Genomic DNA, 22,157 nt, shown 5'->3' with positions numbered 1-22,157 from the left:
GCCATCTGTTCTCCTTATTTGTTTGTCCCATATGTCTCTCTAGCAATGTGGTTGATTCCTAACAACCCCCCTAAAATGTCTTGAGAAACCATTCAAAATGAAACAACACATTTTTAAAGACAGTTGATGGTGGGCAATCAATCCTGGGCTTGTCAGCAACACCCTATTCTTGTATACAAAGTATCTAAGAAAGGTCTTAGAATGCAGATGATGGAGAGGGGGATAAGGGAAGGTGAGTGAACATATATTTGGGCAATGGCTAAACCTGACATTACATGTGCAGTGTCACCCACCCGCCCACCGCCCTCCTCTAACTGAAAAAAAAATACTGTGGTGTGTTGATAAGGTAAGGCTTTTTTTTTCTTTTTTTAATCGTGTGCTGCTAAGTAGCGTGATTGATTAAAAATTTCTTTTTTTCCATTTCATTTATCCTTTCTTTGGTATTATAGTTGGACTAAGTTAAATTTAAGAGTAAAAATAGCAGCAGACCCCAGACCTGTGTAATGCTCCTCTTGCTCTGTGTTGGAGCTCAGGGATGGTGTGGCTAATGCCCCTAACTCCTTCACGTACAAGAAGTGTGTCCAGCTGCAACTCTTGTTAGCCTGCATGACTGCTTTGGAGCTATGGATGGACTCATTTTGGAGAATCCACGATGTTGAGGAGGTCATGGACAGCATGTTTAGCGAATTGGTCACACCGCAGATTAGGATTGCTGAAGGAGAAAGGGAATGGGTGACCGAAAGGTATAGAAAGAGCAGGAGGGCAGTGGACACTGCGATCGTCTCCCTCCAAAACAGGTATACCGTTTTGGATACAGTTGGGAGAGATGGCTCACCAGGGAAATGCAGTAGTAGCCAAGTTCATGGGACCATGGCTGGCTCTGCTGTACAGAAGGGTGGGACAAAGAGTGGAAGGGCTATAGTCATAGGGGATTCAGTTGTAAGGGGAGTAGATAGGCGGTTCTGTGATTGAAACCAAGACTCCCAAATGGTACGTTGCCTCCTAGTTGCATGGGTCAGGGATGTCTCAGATCGGCTGCAGGGCTTTCTGAAGGGGGAGGGTGAACAGCCAACTGTCCTGTTGTACATAGGCACCAATGATACAGGTAATAGCTGGGATGAGGTTCTGCAAGCAGAATTTAGGGAGTTAGGAGCCAAGTTAAAAAATAGGACCTTGGAGGTAGTAATCTCAGGATTGCTACCAGTGCCACATGCTAGTCAGAGTAGAAATGAAAGAATAGGCAGGATTAATGAATGGCTTGAGAGATGGTGCAGGAGGGAGGGCTTCAGATTTTTTGGACATTGGGACCACTTCTGGGGGAGGTGAGACTATTCTAAATCGGATGGTCTACACCTAGGCAGGACTGGAATCAATGTCCTGGGGGTGCTTTTGCTAATGCTGTTTGGTAGGTTTTAAACTAATATGGCAGGGGGATGGCAACAAAATGAGGTGGTTAGTGGCCAGTAAGGAGGTAGTAACTAAAGCCTGTAAGGAAGTGTGTAATGAAGTCAGCGTGACTAAGGGGAGAAGTAGGCAGGAAGCAAATGATGAACACCAAGGGACAGGTGGTCTGAGGCGCATTTGTTTTAATGCGAGATGTTTAGTTAATAAGACAGATGAACTTAGGGCTTGGATTAGTACCTGGGAGCATGATGATGTTGGTATTACTGCAACTTGGTTGAGAGAAGGGCAAATGCGTGATGATGCATTTTGGAAGATCCAATTCAAGAGTGAACTTTACAGTTAATGGAAAAGTCCTTTGAAAAAAATTGATGCACAGAGAGATCTGGGTGCTCTGGTCCATTGAACCCTGAAGATGGCAATACAGATCAATAGACCGGTCAAGAATGCATATGGCATGCTTTCCTTCATTGGGCGGGGTATTGAGTACAAGAATTGGCAAGTCATGTTACAGTGGTATAGGACTTTGGTTCAGTCACATTTGGAATACTGTGTACAGTTCTGGTTGCAACATTGCCGATAGGATGTGGATGCTTTGGAGAGGGTACAGGGAGGTTCACCAGGATGTTGTCTGGTATGGAGGGTGCAAGCTGTGGAGAGTGGTTGAGTAGATGAGGATTATTTTCATTGGAGGTTGAGGGGGAATCTGATTGAGGTCTACAAAATCATGAGGTATAGACAGGATGGATAGCAAGAAGCTTTTTCCCAGAGTGGGGTCTCAATTACTAGGGGTCATAAGTTCAAGGTAAGAGGGGAAATGTTTTAAGGGAGCTATGCAAGGAAAGTTCTTTACACAGAGGGTGGTATGTGTCTGGAACACGTTGCCAGCAGAGGTGGTATTGGCAGGCATAATAGCATCATTTAAGGTGTATCTAGACAGATGCATGAATGGGTGGGGAGCAGAGGGATACAGATCCTTGGAAAATAGGTGACAGGTTTAGATAGAGGATCTGGATTGATGCAGGCTTGGATGGCTGTTCCTGTGCTATAATTTCTTTGTTCTTTGTTTTATAATACATGCCATGGTGCAGTGATGAGAGAGATAGCGTTATTGGATCCTTTTTGGCTATGATCGAATAGGCAAGAGTGGAACTACCAGCAAATTTGATATTTATGTATGTTAATATTTAGGTAAATTTAATATTAAGAAATGTCCCCAGTGACAGCAGCTTCAATGAACAGGGCAGAGAGGGATGAGATGACCATATCAACAGGTTCATGGAGGACTGGAAGAATATTGCACCATGATCACAATGACACTATACAATATTTTTTGAGATCATTTCAGTGGCCTGAAGAAGCCTAATTTGAAAAATTCAAATTTAGTAAAATAGGTAAACAAAGGATTTTACAGAATCGTGTGACAGTAGAACAAAGAAATGGGTGTCAGGAGTAGAAGGGAAGAGACTAAACTATGTTCAGATGAAGAAAACCAAAGCCAAGTATATAGTGCAGTGGAAGACTATTGACAGCAGAGGAATGTTCTTGGCAGTCTGTTGCTGATTTTAAGTGAAAGATATTTGAGTCCTTCATTTTGCAAATGAACTGCACTCTACCTTAAGTTCTTGGTAACGCTTGAGTATGTAAACAAATGTTTAACTTTAATTTCTATGCATTAGTGGACATTTTGCCGTTTAGAGAAACACTCTCTGTATCTAGTTTGCAAATTTATTTTCAAGATCTCTTGTTAGAATTTGAATTTAGTATGTAATGAACGCACACTATCCTTTTGAACTATTGTATTTCTTGGCTGTTTTAATGAATAACTGTTTCAAACCAACTAGCCATCTGTTCTGATGACTTGAATTCAGATCAGATGCTGTTCAATGTACTTCCAATCTTCCAGTGGAGATTGGGGCATGCACATGTCACATAAAGGATAAGTAAATGCAATGTTTTGTTTTATTCATTTCATGGGATCTGGGCATTGCTGGCTGTGCTAGTGTTTATTGTCCATCCTTGATTATCCTAGAGAATATAGCGGTGAGCTGCCTTAGTGAACTGCCACAGCTTTTGTGATGTAGGGACACCTTTCATGCTTTAGGAAGGAAGCTGCAGGATTTTTACCCAGCCACAGTAAAGGAATAGCAATACAAGTGTTGGTTAGAATGGTAGTGGCTTGTGTCAATTGCCTTTGTACTTATAGTTAGCTGTTGATTTGTAAGGTGCAGATGGAGGAGCTTTGGTGAGTAGCTGTGATGCATCTTGTAGATGGTACACACTGCTGCCACTGCAACAGTGGTGAAAGGAGTGCATGTTGAAGGTGCATGTTGGGTGCTGGTAAAGTGGGCTGCCTTGTCCTGGATGGTTTCAAACTTGAGTATTGTTGGAGCTGCGCACATCTAGGCAAGTGTTGAGTATTCCATCATGCTCCTGACTTGTGCTTTGTAGATGATGGACAGACACTGAGGAGTTACAGATATTGTTATAACCAAATTTTAATAAAAAGCAATGCTTATATGTGTTATTTTCATTTTTTTCTGTTGCAAAATCATTGAATATTTTCAATGACTCAGCAAGACCTATCATTAAAGAAATTTGCCAGGAGGATGGAAAAAGTCAGGCTACTAAGTCACTAGAATCATTTTGGTGAACAGTATGAAATGTTGAATTCTCTTTTAAATAATATTTGATTTTGGTTATATTGTAATCACAATATTCATTTACATTTTTACATTTTATTATTAATATTTCTTTCCCTCACTAGTCCAGAATGTTGTTAATTATATGTGTAAAATCTTCAGATGATTTCCTCCTGTAATTAGCGATTAAATGTGGCTTAAAATTGCCTTTGAAGATCCTAAACATGAATTCAATTGTGGGAAAATGTATTTCCTTTTAAAACATGAAAGCGGTGAAGCTCCAAAATCTCATGGCTAAGAATGTTACTTTTAAAGAATATTTATATATTATTGAGAATAATATATCACCCATTTTAAAAAATACATATTTTAAAAGTACATTTTAATTGTGGTCAGTTAGACTGCGCAAATCCTCTTAAAACTTATTTGCATGTCTGGCTCATTAAATCTGTGGAATGGAAGTACATTTTGTGGTTCTGTGTGGCGTTATTGTGGTCAGTTATACAAGCCAAAATTTCTGTTCTAGGATTTTTTTCATGCTAGGTCAGCATCCCCACCGACCTGAATCATCCTGGCCCTAATGTGTAACTTGTTATTTTTCACTGATTGAAATGAAAATTATGTTTGTTATTAGTGCACAAACATAAATAATTCTGGAAAGAGAATGAAGAATTAGATACAGTATTATGTAGGATGTGACAATATGAGATTACATTTTGCCTGGAGAAGCTCTTTTATGTTGTAAAGAACCAGATTAGATTTGAGATTGATCGACACAGCAGTCTGTAATTGTAATCTCATTGTTTTTGACATTTCACAAGTTTGTCAAGTCTGTAACAGCATAAATGCTATCAGAATAGCTTAAAACTGAGTATTACTTGTGTCTGCTGATACGCAACGATTTCTACCAAATTCCATCATATATTTCCAAGAATGATGTGTAGTTATTAAATAAATTTCTTTTAAGCAGAAAGTTTAGGAAGTACTTTGCAAGATGTTCCATTGTATATTCAAGTTTCATTCGCATCCACTTAAAATAACCCTTGAGATATTAATATGTTGTTCTTCTACTGGGAGAGTTCATTGCCAAGCCCAACCTCACCTTCAGGTATGTAAGCAAATATACATGTGTGCACACATTTCAGCCATTTCCGGATAGCAGTCAGGAGCAGGAAGCCTGGTTGATTTCTCTCTCACTCCGTCCAATTAAAAAAAGCACCAAAACCAATTTGTGTTAAATCACTGCCTTAGCAAAGATAAGCTAGTTGCAAAAAGATTGAACCTAGTTTGTCCCGATTCATGTGGCTCAAATGTACACAGGACTTCCTAACCCAGTAACTAGTCAATGTTTGTAGAAGTTTTAAAGGGACTACTGTAACAATAGAATAATGTAGCAAAACTAAATATATTTTTGTTTGATGAGGTGTTCCATTTGCAACATTTAAGAATGAGAATAATAGATTTCTACAATGTTTGTAGCCTGGTCTATTTCCGTTAAGCTGCTAAACTAGCATAGAAATTCAGCTTATTGTGTTATTTGTCCTGGAATCCTTGGTGGACAATTAGTGAGACATTGACAACTTTAAGGTGAAGTGTTAAATAATTATGAAAGGTCTCATTTATGTAATGGTCTAACTCACAAAACATTATAAAAATTGATAAGTATTTTGGCTAATTTCAACTTTTTTACTATTTGTCTTCCATTCTGGGATGCTTTCACCGTTTAAGCCTAATATTTCTCTCATGCTGCCTTTTTGAATCTTTTCAGTCTGGCTTAAATCCAATCCCTCCACTGAAAGCAGCCTAGCTAAATATTCCGTATAAGTGTGATTGTAAATTCTTATCCTTGTTCGTTGCCTCGTCCTTTTCACAGCCTTTAATATAGTAAGACGCTTCATGCTGATTTATCACTCTGCGATTAAACTTCAAGAAAGTGCCTGTTTTAAATTCTATTGCTATCTATTGCCTTCATCCATATTCCAGTGAGCCCAACATCTCTTCTACTGGATTCTTCTCTTGTGCCTCCATAGCTTGGTTTGACGCAAGATACTAACCTTCCATAACACACAATACACAGTTCATTGCTCTATTTTGTTGCTGACTCAACCTGAATTAATGGTGGATAACTGCCAGTTTGCTAACAAGCTAAGTTTAAAAACTCACTTTCTTTCTAAGTCTAAGAGTATCCTTTCCATCCTAGAAACGTTATGTCCTTCGTTTCTACTTTGCCCCAGTGAAATATTTTCAATTACCTCTTTTGTCACTGAGCAATTGACAATTGATACAATCCACAGAATTCCGAAGTTCCACTCTCTGCAAACGCCATTTAATCCAAAACTTCAACTTTTGCATCCAAGATCAAATGCATCAGCATTGTTTTCAACAATATCTGCTACCTCTCATTCCAAATCAATTCATTGAAAATTAGCATTCTTATTTACAAATTTCTTGGTGGACTTACTGTATTCAATCCTGCAACAAATTCCGTTTTTCGGCTTCATCCTCAATACTCCTGAGTTTGAAAAGCATTTTTCCAGTTCTTCTGCATTTTTTGATTCCTGTTCCTGCTTGTGACTACTGTTTCTATTCCAGAAGATGTGCTATCTTGGTGTGTCAAGCTCATCTGCTCTCTCATATCCATTGTGATGGCTGTGATCTAACTGCACCTAATTTTGATCCTGTCTTGCTGCTGTTCACTTACTGGAACTCTGCTAATTTCAGCTGTGAGCTAATGGCTGAAATACTGACTTTTTATTTTTGGATGTTACCGAGTCTTTTAAAGTACTTGTTTATATCTCTTACAGTTTGTAGCTGGAATTTTATACATTATGTCTTAACATTCACAGCCGAGAGCCCTCTATTTCCTTTTCTGAAATTTATTGTTGTTCAAGTTTCTAAGGCATACAGGAAACTGGTAGAATGTAACATCTTTTGAGTTATATTTTTTCCTTGTTACAAACTTGTGTTCTTGTGGTTGTTAACACATCCTTCACCTTCACAATATGGCTTCTGGCTATCTTTGTCCTTCTCACTTTGGCAGCTTATCCATCACCTTCTGTTAGTCTTTGTCATAAATGGACAAACTTTTATTTTCATGTGTTCATTGGATGTGGGCATTCCTGGCCAGGCTAGCCTTTATTGCCTCTTCCTAGGTTGTCCTTGAGAGGGTGATAGTGGTGAGCTGCCTTATTGAGCCGGTTCTTGGCGTGTAGGGACACCCACAGTTCAGTTAGGAAGGAAATTCTGGGATTTGAAACAGTGACAGTGAAGGGATGGCGACATGGTTTCAAATCAGAATGGTGTATGGCTTGAAGGGTAACTTGAGCTGTTGGTGTTTCCATGTCCTTCCAAGTGGTGGAAGTCATCAGTTTGGAGAATGCTTTTAAAAAAGTATTGATGAATTGCACCCTGTAAACGGTAGACATTGCTGCCATTGTGTATCGGTGGTGGAGGGAGTGAATTTTGAAGATGGTGGGATGGGGAGCCGATCAAATGGTCTGCTTTATCCTTGGTAATATTGAGCATTTTTGCTATTATTGGAGCTCCACTGAGGCAAGTGGAGTGCATTGTATCTCACTTCTGTCTTCGGCCTTGTGGTGTTCAGGGTTTGAGGACACGAGGTGACTCAGTTGCCTCAGAATTCCTAGCCTCTGACGTATTCTCTGAACGTCTGCTGCAATATTTATATGGCTGGTCCGGTTCATCAGGAGTTTCAGTGATAGTAATGGCGATGATAATAACATTGAATGTCAATTGGAGGTAGTTAATATTTCTTTTGTTTGAGATTGTCATTGCCCAGTATTTGTGTGTTGCAAATATTACTGGCCATTTATTGGCTGAATGCTGAATGTTGTCCAAGTCTAGTGTGATACTAAAATCATCAATCTTCTTGCTAGTTTCTAGCAATGCAGCCTTCTAACTAAAAGTATTTTTCTTTTTGCAGTTCAACTGCAATCCTTATCCAAATTTCTAGAATTTACTTGGCCTGTGATATTTTGTGGATGCTCGCCTGATTCCATAAGTTACACTATGTTTTCAGCGAACCAGAAGTTTGTCAAACTTGGGGCACATACTAGTTATAGATTACAAATGTGTTCCTGAATTCCTCCACTATGTTCCATCCATTCCCATTTATCATCTCCATGATTTTCAACTTTGGTCATACTCACTATGAAGATTGCGAAGCTTGATTTTTTTTTTTTGCTACATGATAGCTACTGTGTAAATACAAGTTTATTTCTGTGATGACCGCTGTGAAAAATGAACAGCTTGGCATACCAAAAACGCACCGTCATTGCTTTGCATTCTAATTATGTTTTCCATGGAATTCCAGAAAGGTGAAACGTCAGGAACAAAAAAACCCAGAGGTAGACCAAGAAAAAGGGTAAGCAATTTTGTTTTCCCTTTTTAAAAAAAAGCATTTATTCACTAACAGTGTTTACTATCTTTCTACATTTTAAATATGCTTGGGTAATGTTGTTTTCTCAAAGCTTTATAAATCTTTTGTAGACCTCCAAAAGTTTTATTTTCCATTAATCAGCATAAGTGAAATATGCATTATATATTGCTACCTGTTATACAAAGCTAGGTTTCTTTTAGATCTGAGCTTATTTATTTGTTTTGCATGTGAAGTCAAGTCTGCCATGCTTATTGTCCACCTGCTACAAAATATGAAGTGTGCAACCACCTATAACATTATCATTGTTCTAGTTGAAGTAACAGTAACTGGCAGTTAATTTAAGGCAACTAATTCAATGTGTTCATTCTTCCTTCTGATTTTGTCGTATTTTTATCAACTAACTGTTATTCTTATTTTACGTGTTACTATTTACTTTTTGAGTGCAGAGAGTTTTGTTTAAGGGCCATTTACAACATTTGGGTCAGGCTGCACTGAAGGGTATATTGGTGATGGTATCAGCAGTGTACAGTGATCTGTTGGAAATATGCAGGGTAGGTATATAGTGACATCAATCAGTAATTCTGATTTGATGCCTGTACAGGCGTTTTCCAGGCTTTAACCTGAACATGCATCCTGTAGCAGGAAGGAGACAATCCCACCTTCCCCTCCCCGCATCCCCACCACCGCCACCACCACCACCAATACACCATCCCCATTGTTTAAACTTAATACTAGATTATGGGCACATCTCCTTGGCCTATGGCATGCAAAGGATAAAAAGCAGAGGAGATACCAAGCAGGACAAGCTGCCAGAAAAGAGAAGAGAGAAGGACTCTGAACAAGGAGGTTATATTATTTGGAAATAGGTCTCATTTTGATGCTTAGTGAGGAGCGGTGTGCTGTTTATCTGATTGAATAACAATATCCACATTGAATGCTGCCACTTCCTGTAGTCACATTTGCAAACTTAGATATGGTAAGGGCAGCATTGTCAGTAGTTGACTGTGGCTTTGAATTTTTACATGTGGATTCTTTGCATCCAGAGCAAGCAACATGTGAAATATCTTCACTATTCATACATGCATAAGGAAATCCATTGAGGTTGTGTATTTGCGGAAAGGGGGATGTCATAAAAACAGAAACTGCTGGAAAATCTCAGGTTTTGCAGCATCTGTGGAGCAAAAACAGAGTTAATGATTTCATTGCTGTCTGGCCAGAGAGAAGCAGGCAGAATGAACATGTGCTTTATCAAAGATGATAGGCTTCTCCATGGTGGAGGGTGCCACTGTTGACACGCATATTATTTTATAGATTTTGCATGTCAACTCTGAGGGAGGAGAGTCATTTTTGGTTGTGCTACATCTCCATGTCCAGTTACCATGCAGGGTCAATGCCTGGGTTATCCGAACAGGTTATTGATGGCCTTTATTCTGTGGCATTCATCTGTGACATCTTTATTGAATTAGCTCATATAACCACAGGGTAATCACTGAGTGATGAGGACTGTTCTTTAGTGCCAAAGTTCATGGAACTGACACTAGCTTTACACATACTGAGGTCCCCCAGTGAAGTGTGCAACCACTCAACAGCACACCAATTATTGAATGTACGCAGTGCATCTTACAAATTGTACACACTGCTGCAACTGAGTGTCGGTGGTGGGGGGTGGGGGGGGAGGTGGTGGAGGGGAGGGTAGTAGATGGTTATGGTTCTGGTCTGTGCACAGTAATTGGGTAAATTAGCAGGCAGCAAGTGCTACTTACACTTGAATCACTACCTATGCCTATTTTCAGAATCTGCCTGATTTAATCCCTATTAAATTACATTTCCTCTATTTTAAACCTGTCCCTGCAAATAAAGTAGTTTTAGAGCCCTTGCTGAATGGAAACTAGAAGTCACTGAAACGTTGATGTACAAAAAGTACATCATGCATTCTTATGTTTGGTGCCATTCACAAACTTTAACAAATTCTTGCTATTGTAGTAACTTGCATTTATGCTGACCAGTTGAAATTAGACATTGTGTGAATTGATTTATTTCCTCTCTCCATGAACAGGGTATTATTCAATGAAGCTGCCAAATGATATACTTTTATGTCATACTATGTGATTCAAAGATGCATAAATGAGAATTGATTCAAAACTTAATGAGAGAGGACACAGTGGACTGAACCTTAGATTTTGTTTTGGCTAAGTAGAAAGTTGTGTCAAGTTTTTTTTTGTTGCTGTGAGGCCTCATGAGTTACCAAACTTGCCTTATTTATTACCGTCATGTTACTGTGGTGTTTGTTCCATCTGATTTCTGGAACAAATGATCAGTCAGCCAATATCCCAGAATTTCTCAATGTCTGTTGTACTCACAAAGCCCATTGTGCACCAGAACAAATACTGTCATTCTTAATCTGCCCTGCATGGTTCATGACATGTGCCCCAGGCCAGACAAACATGAGTTTTTTTTAACATTTATTTGTAGGACGTGAGCATTGCTGGCTGGCAAGCATTTATTTCTAGTCTGTAGTTGCCATTGAGACAGTGCTGTTGAAGATTTTAATCCAGTGACAGTGAAGGAGTGGTGAGTGGCTTGGAGGGGAACTTGCAGGTGGTGGTATTCCCATGTATCTGCTACCCCTTGTCCTTCTAGATGGAAATGGTCGTCGGTTTGAAATATGCTGTTTAAGGAGCCTTGGTAAATTTATGCAGTGCATCTTATAAGTTGTACACTGCTGCGACTGAGTGTCGGTGGTGGAGGGATTAGATGCTATGGATATGGTAACAGTCAAGTGGACTGCATTGTCCTGGATGGTGTCAAGCTTCTTTAGTGTTGTTGGAGCTGTACCCATCTAGGCAAGTGGGGAATATTCTATTGCACTCCTGACTTGTGCCTTGTAGATGATTGACAGGCTTTAGGGAATCTGGAGGTGAGTTACTTGCTGTAGTATTCCCAGCCTTTGACCTGCTCTTGTAGCCATTATGTTTATGTGACAACTCCAGTTGAATTTCTGGTCAATGGTAATCCCAAAGATGTTGATAATGGGGATTTAGTGATGTCAACACCATTTGAATGTCAAGGGGCAGTGGTTAGATGATTTCTTATTGGAGATGGTCATTGCCTGGCACTTGTGTGACGTGAATGTTACTTGCCACTTGTCAGTCCAAGCTGGATATTGTTCAGGTCTGATTGTATTTCACCATGGATTGTTCAGTACCTGAGGAGTCATGAATAGTGCTGAACATTGTGCTGTCATGGTGAATATCCCACTTCTGACCTTTTTAATGTGGACGGAATGTCATTGATGAAGTAGCTTAAGATGGTTGGACCAAGGAGAATAACTTGACGTATTCCTGCAAAAATGTCCTGGAGTTGAGATGACTGACCTCAAGCAACCGCTACCATTTTCCTCTGTGTCAAGTATGGCTCCAACCACTGGAGAGTTTGCCCTCGATACCATTGACGCAGTTTTGTTGGGTCCTCATGATACCATTACTAGTTCGAATGCGGTCTTGATGTCATATCACCTCTGGAATTCAGCTGTTTTGTCCATGTTTGAATCAAGGCTTTAATGATGTCAGGAGCGGAGTAGCCATGGCAGAACACAAACTGGAAGTCGCTGAGCTGGTGCTGCTTGATAGTACTGTTGATGACACCTCCTATCACTTTACTAATGATCGACTCATGGGATGTTAATTGGCCAAACTGGATTTTTCTTACTTTCTATGTACAAGATGACATACCTGAGCAATTTTCCACATTGTTGGATAGATACCAAAGTTGTAAGTGTACTGGAAGAGTTTAGCTAGGGGACTGGCAAGTTGTGGAGCACCGGTATTCAGTACTATTGCCAGAATGTTGTCAAGAGCCATAGCCTTAGCAGTATCCAGTGCTTCTAACCATTTTTTAATATGATGTGGAGTGATTCACATTGGCTGTGTTTCTGGAGATAACTGGTGGAGATCTTCTACTTGAGTACTTATAGTTGAAGATTGCTGCAAACACTTCAGCTGTTTCTTTTGCACTGATGTATTGAGCTCTTCCATCATTAAGGATGGGGATATTTGTGGAATCTCCTTGTCCAGTGAGTTGTTTAATTGTCCACCACTATGCACATCACTGGATATGGCAGAATTTGATCTGTTGGTGCGGGATTGCTTAGTTGTCTCTATCAGTTGCTGCTTATGTTGTTTGGCATGCAAATGGTCCTGCTTAGCATATTCATCAGGCTGACACCTCATTGTTTAGGTATGCCTGGTGCTGTTCCTGACATCCCCTCCTGCACTGTCTGTTGAACCAGACTTGATCGCCTGACTTAATGGTGTAATGGATGAGATATGTATAGGTTATGAATTTGCAGATTGTACTGGGGAACAATTCCACTGCTGTTGATAGCTGACTGCACCTTATATCGTGAGTTGCTATATCTGTTCGAAGTGTGCCCCATTTAGAGAACCGTGATACTGCCGGACAACATGTTGGAGGGTATTCTCAATGTGAAGACAGGACTTTGTCTCCACAAGAACTGTGCAATAATCCCTCTTATCAATACTGTCGTAGACAAATGCATCTCCAGCTGGCAGATTGATAAGGATGAGATCAAGAATGTATTCCCTAATGTTGGTTCCCTCACCACCTGCCACAAACACAGTATAGCAGCTATGTGGATTAGATTACTTAGTGTGGAAACAGGCCCTTCGGCCCAACAAGTCCACTCTGACCCTCCGATGAGCAACCCACCCAGACTCATTTCCTTACATTTACCCCTTCACCTAACACTACGGGCAATTTAGCATGTCCAATTCACCTAACCTGCACATTTTTGGACTGTGGGAGGAAACCCATGCAGACACTGGGAGAACATGCAAACTCCATACAGACAGTTGCCTGAGACAGGAATTGAACCTGGATCTCTAGTGCTGTGAAACAGCAGTGCTAATCACTGTGCCACCCCCAGCTTTAAGACCCAACCAGCTTGGTCAGTAATACGCTGCAAAGCCAGTCTTGGTGGTGGACATTGAATTCCTCCACCCAGACTACATCTTGTGATCTTGCCACGGTCAGTGCTTCCTCCAAATGTTCAACATGGAAGAGTACTGATTCATCAGCTGAATAACCAGCAGGAATTTCCTTACCCATATTTAACCTGAAGCCATGAGACTTCATGGTGTCTGGAGTCAATGTTGCGGATTCCCAGGGTGGCTTCCTCTCAACTGTATACAATGTGCTGCCACCTCTGGGTCTGTCCTGCTGGTGGGACAGGATGTATCCAGGGATGGCGATGGTGGTGCCAGGACATTTATAAGTTGCGATTCCATGAGTATGTCTGTGTCAGTCTGTTGCTTGAGTGGGTGAGATTCCCAATTTTGGCAATAGCCTCCAGATGTTAGAAAGGAGAACTTTGCAGGGTCGACAAGGCTATTTCTGCTGTTGTGTTTTCCATGCCTAAGTTGATGCCAGGTGGTCCATCCGGTTTCATTTCTTTGTTGCGACGTAGTAGCAATTATACAACTGAGTGCTTGCTCGGCCATTTGGGAGAGCAGTGAGAGGCAACCACATTGCTGTACCTGGAGGCCAAGCCAGGTAAGTATAGCAGATTTCCTTCTCTGAGGGACATTACTGAGGCAGTTGGATTTTTTTCCAACAGTGGATGATGGCTTCATTGCCATCAGTAGATTTTTAATTCCAGTGTTTTTATTGAATTCATCTGCCATAGCAGGATTCGAACCAGGGTCTCCAGAGCATTAGCTGATTTTCAGAATCAATAGTCTAGCGATAATACCACTAGATCACCTCACTATATATCTGTGTCTCTGTTGGAGGCAGGGCCTTAGAGGTCCTTTTGAATAGGTGGTGCCAAAATGGGAGTCAGTCTTTTCTCAAGGGCAGCAGTTGAGGTCAAGACACTGGACTGCCGGCCAGAACGGAGGTTCCACCCCCCCCCTCAGTTTAAAGTACTCTAAATTGTCTGGAGGAATGTCCAAAACACTAGGAAGAAAGTCAATGCCTTCTGCCAAGGTAAGTTCTACCATCTTCTGTTATACTTTCGACTCACCCAATCTCTGCTACTGGTCCCACCTTCAACAAAACTCCTGTTCTACCACTGTCATTAACACCTGCAAACTGCAAACCCCTACCCAACCAGCCCAAGCCCTGACACTACAAACCTTGCCTGCTGTCTGTGCTGCCTGCTCACTTGCTTGGGCCACCTCTCCACCTGCACCAACAGTGGGTGGCACGGTGGCACAGTGGTTAGCACTGCTGCCTCACAGCGCCAGAGACCCGGGTTCAATTCCCGCCTCAGACTGTGTGGAATTTGCACATTCTCCCCGTGTCTGCGTGGGTTTCCTCCGGGTGCTCCGGTTTCCTCCCACAGTCCAAAATTGTGAAGGTTAGGTGAATTAGCCATGCTAAATTGCCCGTAGTGTTAGGTGCAGGGTAAATGTAGGGGAATGGGTGTGTGTGGGTGTGCTTCGGCGGGTTGGTGTGGACTTGTTGGGCCGAAGGGCCTGTTTCCACGCTGTAAGTAATCCAATCTAATCTAATCTAATCTAATAGTTGTGCAACCCACTTCCATTTCACATTACCTGCCTGTTTCTCATTCTGTGAGGTAAACAGTCCACAATAGGGCAGAAAGAGTCAAAGCGAATGGTGTGCTGCCCATCATTCAGCTACTCACCCCTTACAAAGAGAGGATCCTGACTCTGACCATCCCAAGCAAGGTCTGAACTGATATAAGAGGTTGCCCTTGACTTATTGTGCTGGAAACACCTGAACAAAGTTTCTTTCTGAATTTGACTGAGGCCTGCTCACAATAGTGACAAGCATCTTGGCTTTGCACTAAATTGCATGGCAAGACAGCAGTAATGTGAACTATATGTAACTGTGGGAACAAAGCTGAAGAAAGCAAGCCAAAGGAAGCTGTAAGTATCCAGTTAGGCTCAGAATGAGTGAGCGTTGTTGAGAACAAGTAAAGAGCTTGGAGTTGCAGCCTGGTCCGGTCCATGAGCTGAGTGCTTGTCCCTCAGTACAACACTGCAGAAGTACAATAATAATTACTTGTATAAGCATGAGATGCACCATGGGGTGCAGAACTATCCTGCAAGTGAAATAGAGACATGTCAGGAAGATTGAGAGGCGGACAAATGTCTTTGGATCCAGTATCTTTGGATGTGTGGTCCATGATGCTGGTGTTCGGAGTGCACTCTTTGAGTTGAAACCTGGTTTTCATCACTGTGAGTTAAATCCTCCAGGTCTTTGCTCTGGTTTCCTATTGAATTTTCCCAACATGGTGTTTGTGTGGTGAGTTCGTTGGGATGGAAGGCTGAATATTAATGAGGCATCAATTGGCAACCTACTGCTCCTAGGAAGGGTCTTGCCAAGCCGCTTCTGAAAAGTGTAAAAGGTGGCATGGTTTGCTCTCTGTCGAGGTGGACCTTTTATTACCACATGTCTCGTCATAGTATATGTCGCTTAGATGATTACGAGATTCTGGCTAATATTGTTATCAGTCATACAGTTTTGTAATGGAGATGAGCTTACAGTAATAAAAACTTACATTTATATATCATTGTTAGATATTAAAGTTTCTCAGGATGCTTCGTGGTAGTGCTGTAAGAGTGTGACACTGAACTACACAAGGAGATATTAGCTCAGATGACTAAAAATTTGCTCAATTAAATATTTTTTTAATGAGGATCTTGGAGGAAAGCAAGGCAGAGAGGAGGAGAGATTTTGTAATTATTTGTTGTAGGTGATTGAGGTAAAAGAACTTCGGATGTTTCAAGAATAGAAAGAGCAAAAGGAAAGTTAAAACTAGTAAAACAAGAGAAATAACAACGAAAAATACCTCAATCAGGTGCAGCTACTAAGGGTTCTTTTTTTAACCAAAAGAAGGTGCTAAATGGGTGCATTGATGATAAGTCAAGATTGTCTGTCTGTCTGTCTGTCTGTCTGGATTTGGCAATCAAGTTTCATTTCAATTGTTATGGTAATAAACAATTAAACTTTTCTGAAGGTGCAAAACCAAATATTAACAGCTTTCACATTCAAGTATTGATTGAATTTATGTGGAGGAGTATGTGTCTGTTCCTCACACCCACTTCTATTGAAGATTTGAGGTACTTTGGCTGGCAGAGAATAGCATTTTACAGAATGGCTCAGCAACCAGGTTCTCTGTGGCACTTCAGGTCTCCTGAAAAGGGTCCAGCACAGCAACTATTCTCTGTTGCTGAATCTTCAGAGAATTTCCATTATAACTCTTGCTTGAATGCAGTAAAATCTTGGTGGCAAATTTCAGAAAGCTTCTTGATATATTTCAGAGGTCTCTCGGTCTCGAGGTGATGCCCAGTGCAGACTCATCTGCCCTTACTGCATTTCATTTTTTTTTCTTTGTCTGCTTTGGAAGGACTGTAATGCTGAACTTTTTAACTTTGTTTTTATTTGTCTAATTTATACCTACCCTTTGTACTTAAAATGCCATCGGAAATGACGACTTTGTATACTTTTCAGGGTACTCATATATCCTGTACTTTAGGGCGGCATGGTGGCACAGTGGTTAGCACTGCTGCCTCACAGCACCAGAGAACCGGGTTCAATTCCCACCTCAGGCGACTGACTGACTGTGTGGAGTTTGCACATTCTCCCTGTGTCTGCGTGGGTTTCCTCCGGTTTCCTCCCACAGTCCAAAGATGTGCAGGTCAGGTGAATTGGCCATGCTAAATTGCCCGTAGTGTTAGGTAAGGGGTAAATGTAGAGGTATGGGTGGGTTATGCTTCGGCGGGTCGATGTGGACTTGTCGGGCCGAAGGGCCTGTTTCCACACTGTAAAGTAATCTAATCTATATATGACAACAAAACTTCTAATTCTGTTTCACAATTCCACAGTACTGAACATTTTAAATGGTGAATATCCCTTTTAAGGTGCTTAACTTCAAATTACTAGTGTTTTAAATTGACAACATTGCCATAGATTTTCTCTCATTCTTTCACGAGATGAGGGCATCGCTGCCTTGACCAACATTTATTGCCCGTCCCTAATTGCCCAGTGGCCAGTTAAGAGTCAACCACATTGTTGTGGGTCTGGAGGGACGTGGGGGAGACCAGGCAAGTATTATAATTTCCTTTCCTGTTGAATGTGGTCTTTGAGTTGTTAGACTTTTGGATTATGTCTAATTTACCATGTTTTGCCTGCTTCAATTCTATAGGTTCATAGTTGACTGTATTTGGAGCACTATGCTCAGTTTCATTTATTCTTCCCCTAAGCTATCACCAGGCTCATCTCAAGCTTGAGATTGAATTCCTGCTTCTTTGGCCCATTCCTGTAAAATAAATAATATCTGAACATTCCTTCTTGGCTTCCTAGCTGGAGTAATAGAGATGGTTCAGTCTTCTCAGTCATAGACAGCAATTTGTTAAAATTGGAGTCAAAATCCTTTTCAAAAAACAATCCTCTAATTGTGTCCCCTTGTAAACTATTCTTTCATCTCCAATTTTGTTTCTTCTTATGTCCCAGATGTGGCGATCTTATAGAACCTTATAAAATATTGAGGGGTATAGATAGGGTTAATGGCAGTTGTAATCTCCCATCCTAGGGAAAAGACAAGACTAGGGGACACAGTTTCGACATGAGAGGAGATTTAAACATGACATGACAGGCAAATATTTTACATAGAGGGTGGTTCATATGTCGAATGAACTTGCAAAGGAAGTGGTGGATGTGGGTACAAATACAATGTTTAAATGGCATTTTGATAAGTACATAATTAGGAAGGTTTGGAGGGATTTGGACCAGAAACAGGAAAGTGGGGTTTGTTTAGTTCGGCATGGACTGGTTGGACCGAGGGTTCTGCTTCCATGCTATATGATGCTATAACTTCCTATGTGAATCTCAATAATTAACTTCTGGGAGTTGCAGTAATCTAACAGCCCGAACAAAGTCAGAGTGACATATTTGGTGAATGTAATGGTCTTTCCATGCTTAAACTCCTTGATTTTTCTTACAAGAATCACTATACAATCCACCTTCTTGTATCGATTCTATTGCCCAGCTCCATGACATAATTGTCTGATTGCTCACAGCATCTCAAGTAATTATTTGCTATTCCACTTTCTTACAATATAACATATTGTCATTTTGATGTTATCTGCAGATATGAGGTCAAACTTCACATGGAGAGGCAGTTTGATCCTTTCACCGCAATCCTTCAGCCCTCTCCCACCCATGTGTCACCTTGAGATTTTGACTTCCTGCCTTGGGTGATCTACAATTTACACCAGCTAAAACTGGAATAATGTATGGCATTGACTTCAGTTTGCTCCACAAATTCTATAACCGTGTAATCAGTTCCATCCACCCTTCCTGACCACTTTTTCCTGAACCACACAACATCCTGTTTCATCACATGGTCTGCTACTTTCGCCTCTGAATCATAACATAACTTGACCCTTACCTCAGCCCATCTTTTGTTGAAACCCTAATCCATTCCTAATTCACCTGTGAACTTAATTATTTCAAGGCTGTCCTGCCTGGTTTTCCATCCTCTACCTTAAAAATTGCCAATTAATCTAAAATAATGTTGGCATTTTCTATACTGTGTCAAGAGTGTGGTGCTGGAAAAGCTCAGCAGGTCAGGCAGCATCCATGGAGCAGGCAAATCCAGGGTTTGGGCAAGAGCCCTTTTTGAAGGGCTTATGCCCGAAACGTCGATTCTCCTACTCCTCGGCTGTTGCCTGACCTGCTGTGCTTTTCCAGCACCATACTCTTGGCTCTGATCTCCAGCATCTGCAGTCCTCACTTTCTTCTAGTTTTCTACACTGCACCAATTTCTGCTCACCCTACATATTGTCTTTTACCCGACAACTGGCAATTAGCCATTCACTGCTTACATTCTGTCTTTCTACTTTCCAAACCTAGTTAAAATCCACCTCTCTGACTAAAGTTAATCTCAACATATTTTTCTGTTTATGAAACTGTGAATCACCTTTGGATGTTTTTGTACTTTGAAGGGGTATTATGAATATAGGTTATTTTTAGTTGCTTTTATATAACTGCAGTTGCCAAGTAACTGCTTTTCAAGTGGACAGTCAATTTTTCCAGCCACAGCTATGCCGTTTTCCAGACCCCTGCACAGATACTACGGACAGGATCTGGAAAAGCTGATATTCACACAAATAGTCAACAGTTGGTTACCATGCCTGATGTATTTGCATTTCTCTATATTTACTGCTGGGTTTGGTTTGTCTATCAGCTTTAAATTATTATCCATTCAAATTGCTGTGAAAGGTTTAGCCAAAGCTGAGTAATGGATGGTATGTTGAAAGATATTTCAGGAAATGGAAAAATGAAACTGAATTATGGAATGTGATCCCAAAATACCAGTAAAAATAGAGTCATAGAGATGTACAGCATGGAAACAGGTCCAACCCCTCCATGCCAACCAGATATCCCAACCCAATCTAGTCCCATCTGCCAGCACCCGGCCCATATCCCTCCAAACCCTTCCTATTCATGTACCCATCCAAATGCCTCTTAAATGTTGCAATTGTACCAGCCTCCGTCACTTCCTCTGGCAGCTCATTCCATACACGTACCACCCTCTGCGTGAAAAAGTTGCCCCTTCGGTCTCTTTCATATCTTTCCCCTCTCACCCTAAACCTATGCCCTCTAGTTCTGGACTCCCCGACCCCAGGGAAAAGACTTTGCCTATTTATCCTATCCATTCCCACTCATAATTTTGTAAACCTCTATAAGGTCACCCCTCAGCCTTCTACACTCCAGGGAAAACAGCCCTAGCCTCTTCAGCCTCTCCCTATATCTTAAAACGTTATGTAGTAAGGAAATTCAAGTTGTTAAATTACCTTTAAAACAGTAGCCTTGGCCGAAGATTTTTTATGTGGAGCTGTTTTTTTTCTGGTTAATGTTGTCTTTTGAGTTAGGTTTTGATGTCAGGTCAGATTTTCCAAGTTTCTATTGCTTCAGTTTTATAGATTCATGGTTGGACCTCATCTGGAGTACGATACTCCGTTCTGTTCACCTCATCTTAGAAAGGACAAATTAAACTTACAGTAGGTGCTATGCAGTTTATACTGGAATAATACTGAGGCTTAAAATGTTAAATTATAAGAACTGGTTGCTTGAACATGTTTTGTGTACTATTAAATTTGAAAGATCAGGAGCTGATCTATTAAAGTAATTGTCATGTTAAAAGGATTTAATGCCATAGACAGAGAACCTGTGTGAGACCTTGAAAAAGATTCTTGGAACACTATACCCCATCCTCTTCCAAATGCTGTAAATGCTAGGATAATTGGAGCTTCCAAGATTGATAGGTGGTGATTGATCTTTGTTGGTTTCGAATTTTGGTAGGTTAAATTGGGTACATGGAATTCAGGTGTAGACCTCAGTCATAATCAATTGAATGGCATAGCAGGCTCAAAGGACTAACTGACTGACTTTCTTTCAAATGTACCTTGGTGCCTAAGTTTATCCACAAAGGATTATTCATCACTGCATTGGCATTTTTCTTTCCAGGAAAGTTGTTTAAAAGGATCTTATGTTCAAGAAATTACCTTGATCTGCTTCCAGGAGGTACATGCCATTGTTAAAATAATGCTAATGAAATGAAAACAGATGCAAGGATGTTCCTGACCAATGAATTCTGATACTACAATTGGACTTAATAAAACCCTAATAGCAGAAGGGAATGTCATTGAGGTCCTTTGAATTCCAGCTATGTCTACATTAATGTTAATTCTACAAAAGTACCGACTCTTCAAAATCATTTCAAACCAGACATCCAGCCAATTGAGCTAACCAACCTCCACTGTCTCCGAGAAATAGGGATGGGATGGGGGCACCTGTGTGATGTTAATTTTCAAAGGGCAGGCAAAATAAATTTGGGAGACTCCTATTTCGCCAGTGTGCTAATTCAGGTATCCTTTTTTAAGAGCAAAATTCCCTGTGATTCAAAAAATACCAAATTCCTCTCCTGCTATTGCTTATTAAACCAAATAGTGTCAGTTGATCATATTTTAAAATTCACCAATGATCACAAAATTGCTTGGTATATTTTTGTGGGAAGGAACTGAATTATAAATGCTATGGTTAAATTCAGCCTGTGGTCATTATGGTGTATTGACATTGAATTTTCATAGTTTTAGTATGAGTACACTTGCAATATATGATGAACTGTAACATGATTGAACTTGAAACATCCAGGTCTTTCCTGATCACAAGGTGAACAATTAAGCTGCATATCCTTCGAGTAGAAAGTAATTTATTCTTACTAGTTGTTTGATATTTTAATTGTCATTTATTACACTGTACCACACCTGAAACTGAGGATTCTTCCATAAAATATTGAAGGCTAAAGTGTCAATACAGGGCTGCAAGGAATTATGCAGTTAGAGGCTTACACAGTGCACTTTGTTCCCCTTTTCGTACTGGCATCTATTTTTTATTTTTATTAATATTTATTCCCTTTTTAAAAGTGAGTATGGATTCTGCTTTCACAACTGGTTTCCAACCCGTCCCTTCATTGTATTACTGTTAACCATAAGCATTGCTTCTTGATTCTGACACACCAAACAGAGGAAATAATAATTTTTCCTTACCTGCATCTTTTTGAACCTCTCTTTCAAAAATTGTATCTTCTCTGATTAAAAGGACTGCAGTCTTTCTCCATAAAGTACCAGTAACTCCATTCCTTTCTCCCAAAGCTATGCCTC

At 40.5% G+C, this 22,157-nt stretch overlaps 1 protein-coding gene across 9 annotated transcripts in view; it reads left to right on the top strand.

Moving 5' to 3' along the window:
- Positions 1-22,157, top strand: part of hmga1a (high mobility group AT-hook 1a) — a 122,977-nt gene that overhangs the window by 54,666 nt on the left and 46,154 nt on the right. For 7 of the 9 annotated variants that reach the window (XR_011955383.1, XR_011955386.1, XR_011955384.1 and 4 more), the window contains one exon: positions 8,377-8,427. The exons of the other annotated variants lie outside the window; for them this stretch is intronic. Coding sequence is in view for 4 of the 7 variants with exons in the window: in XM_072563535.1 (XP_072419636.1) it covers positions 8,377-8,427 (51 nt within the window). In the remaining 3 variants the exon portion in view is untranslated. The remainder of the gene's footprint in view (positions 1-8,376; positions 8,428-22,157) is intronic. 9 annotated transcript variants of the gene reach the window in all.

Source organism: Chiloscyllium punctatum, chromosome 45 (assembly GCF_047496795.1).
Source record: "Chiloscyllium punctatum isolate Juve2018m chromosome 45, sChiPun1.3, whole genome shotgun sequence".
NCBI lineage: Eukaryota > Metazoa > Chordata > Chondrichthyes > Orectolobiformes > Hemiscylliidae > Chiloscyllium > Chiloscyllium punctatum.
This window is presented reverse-complemented; position numbering and strand designations above follow the sequence as displayed.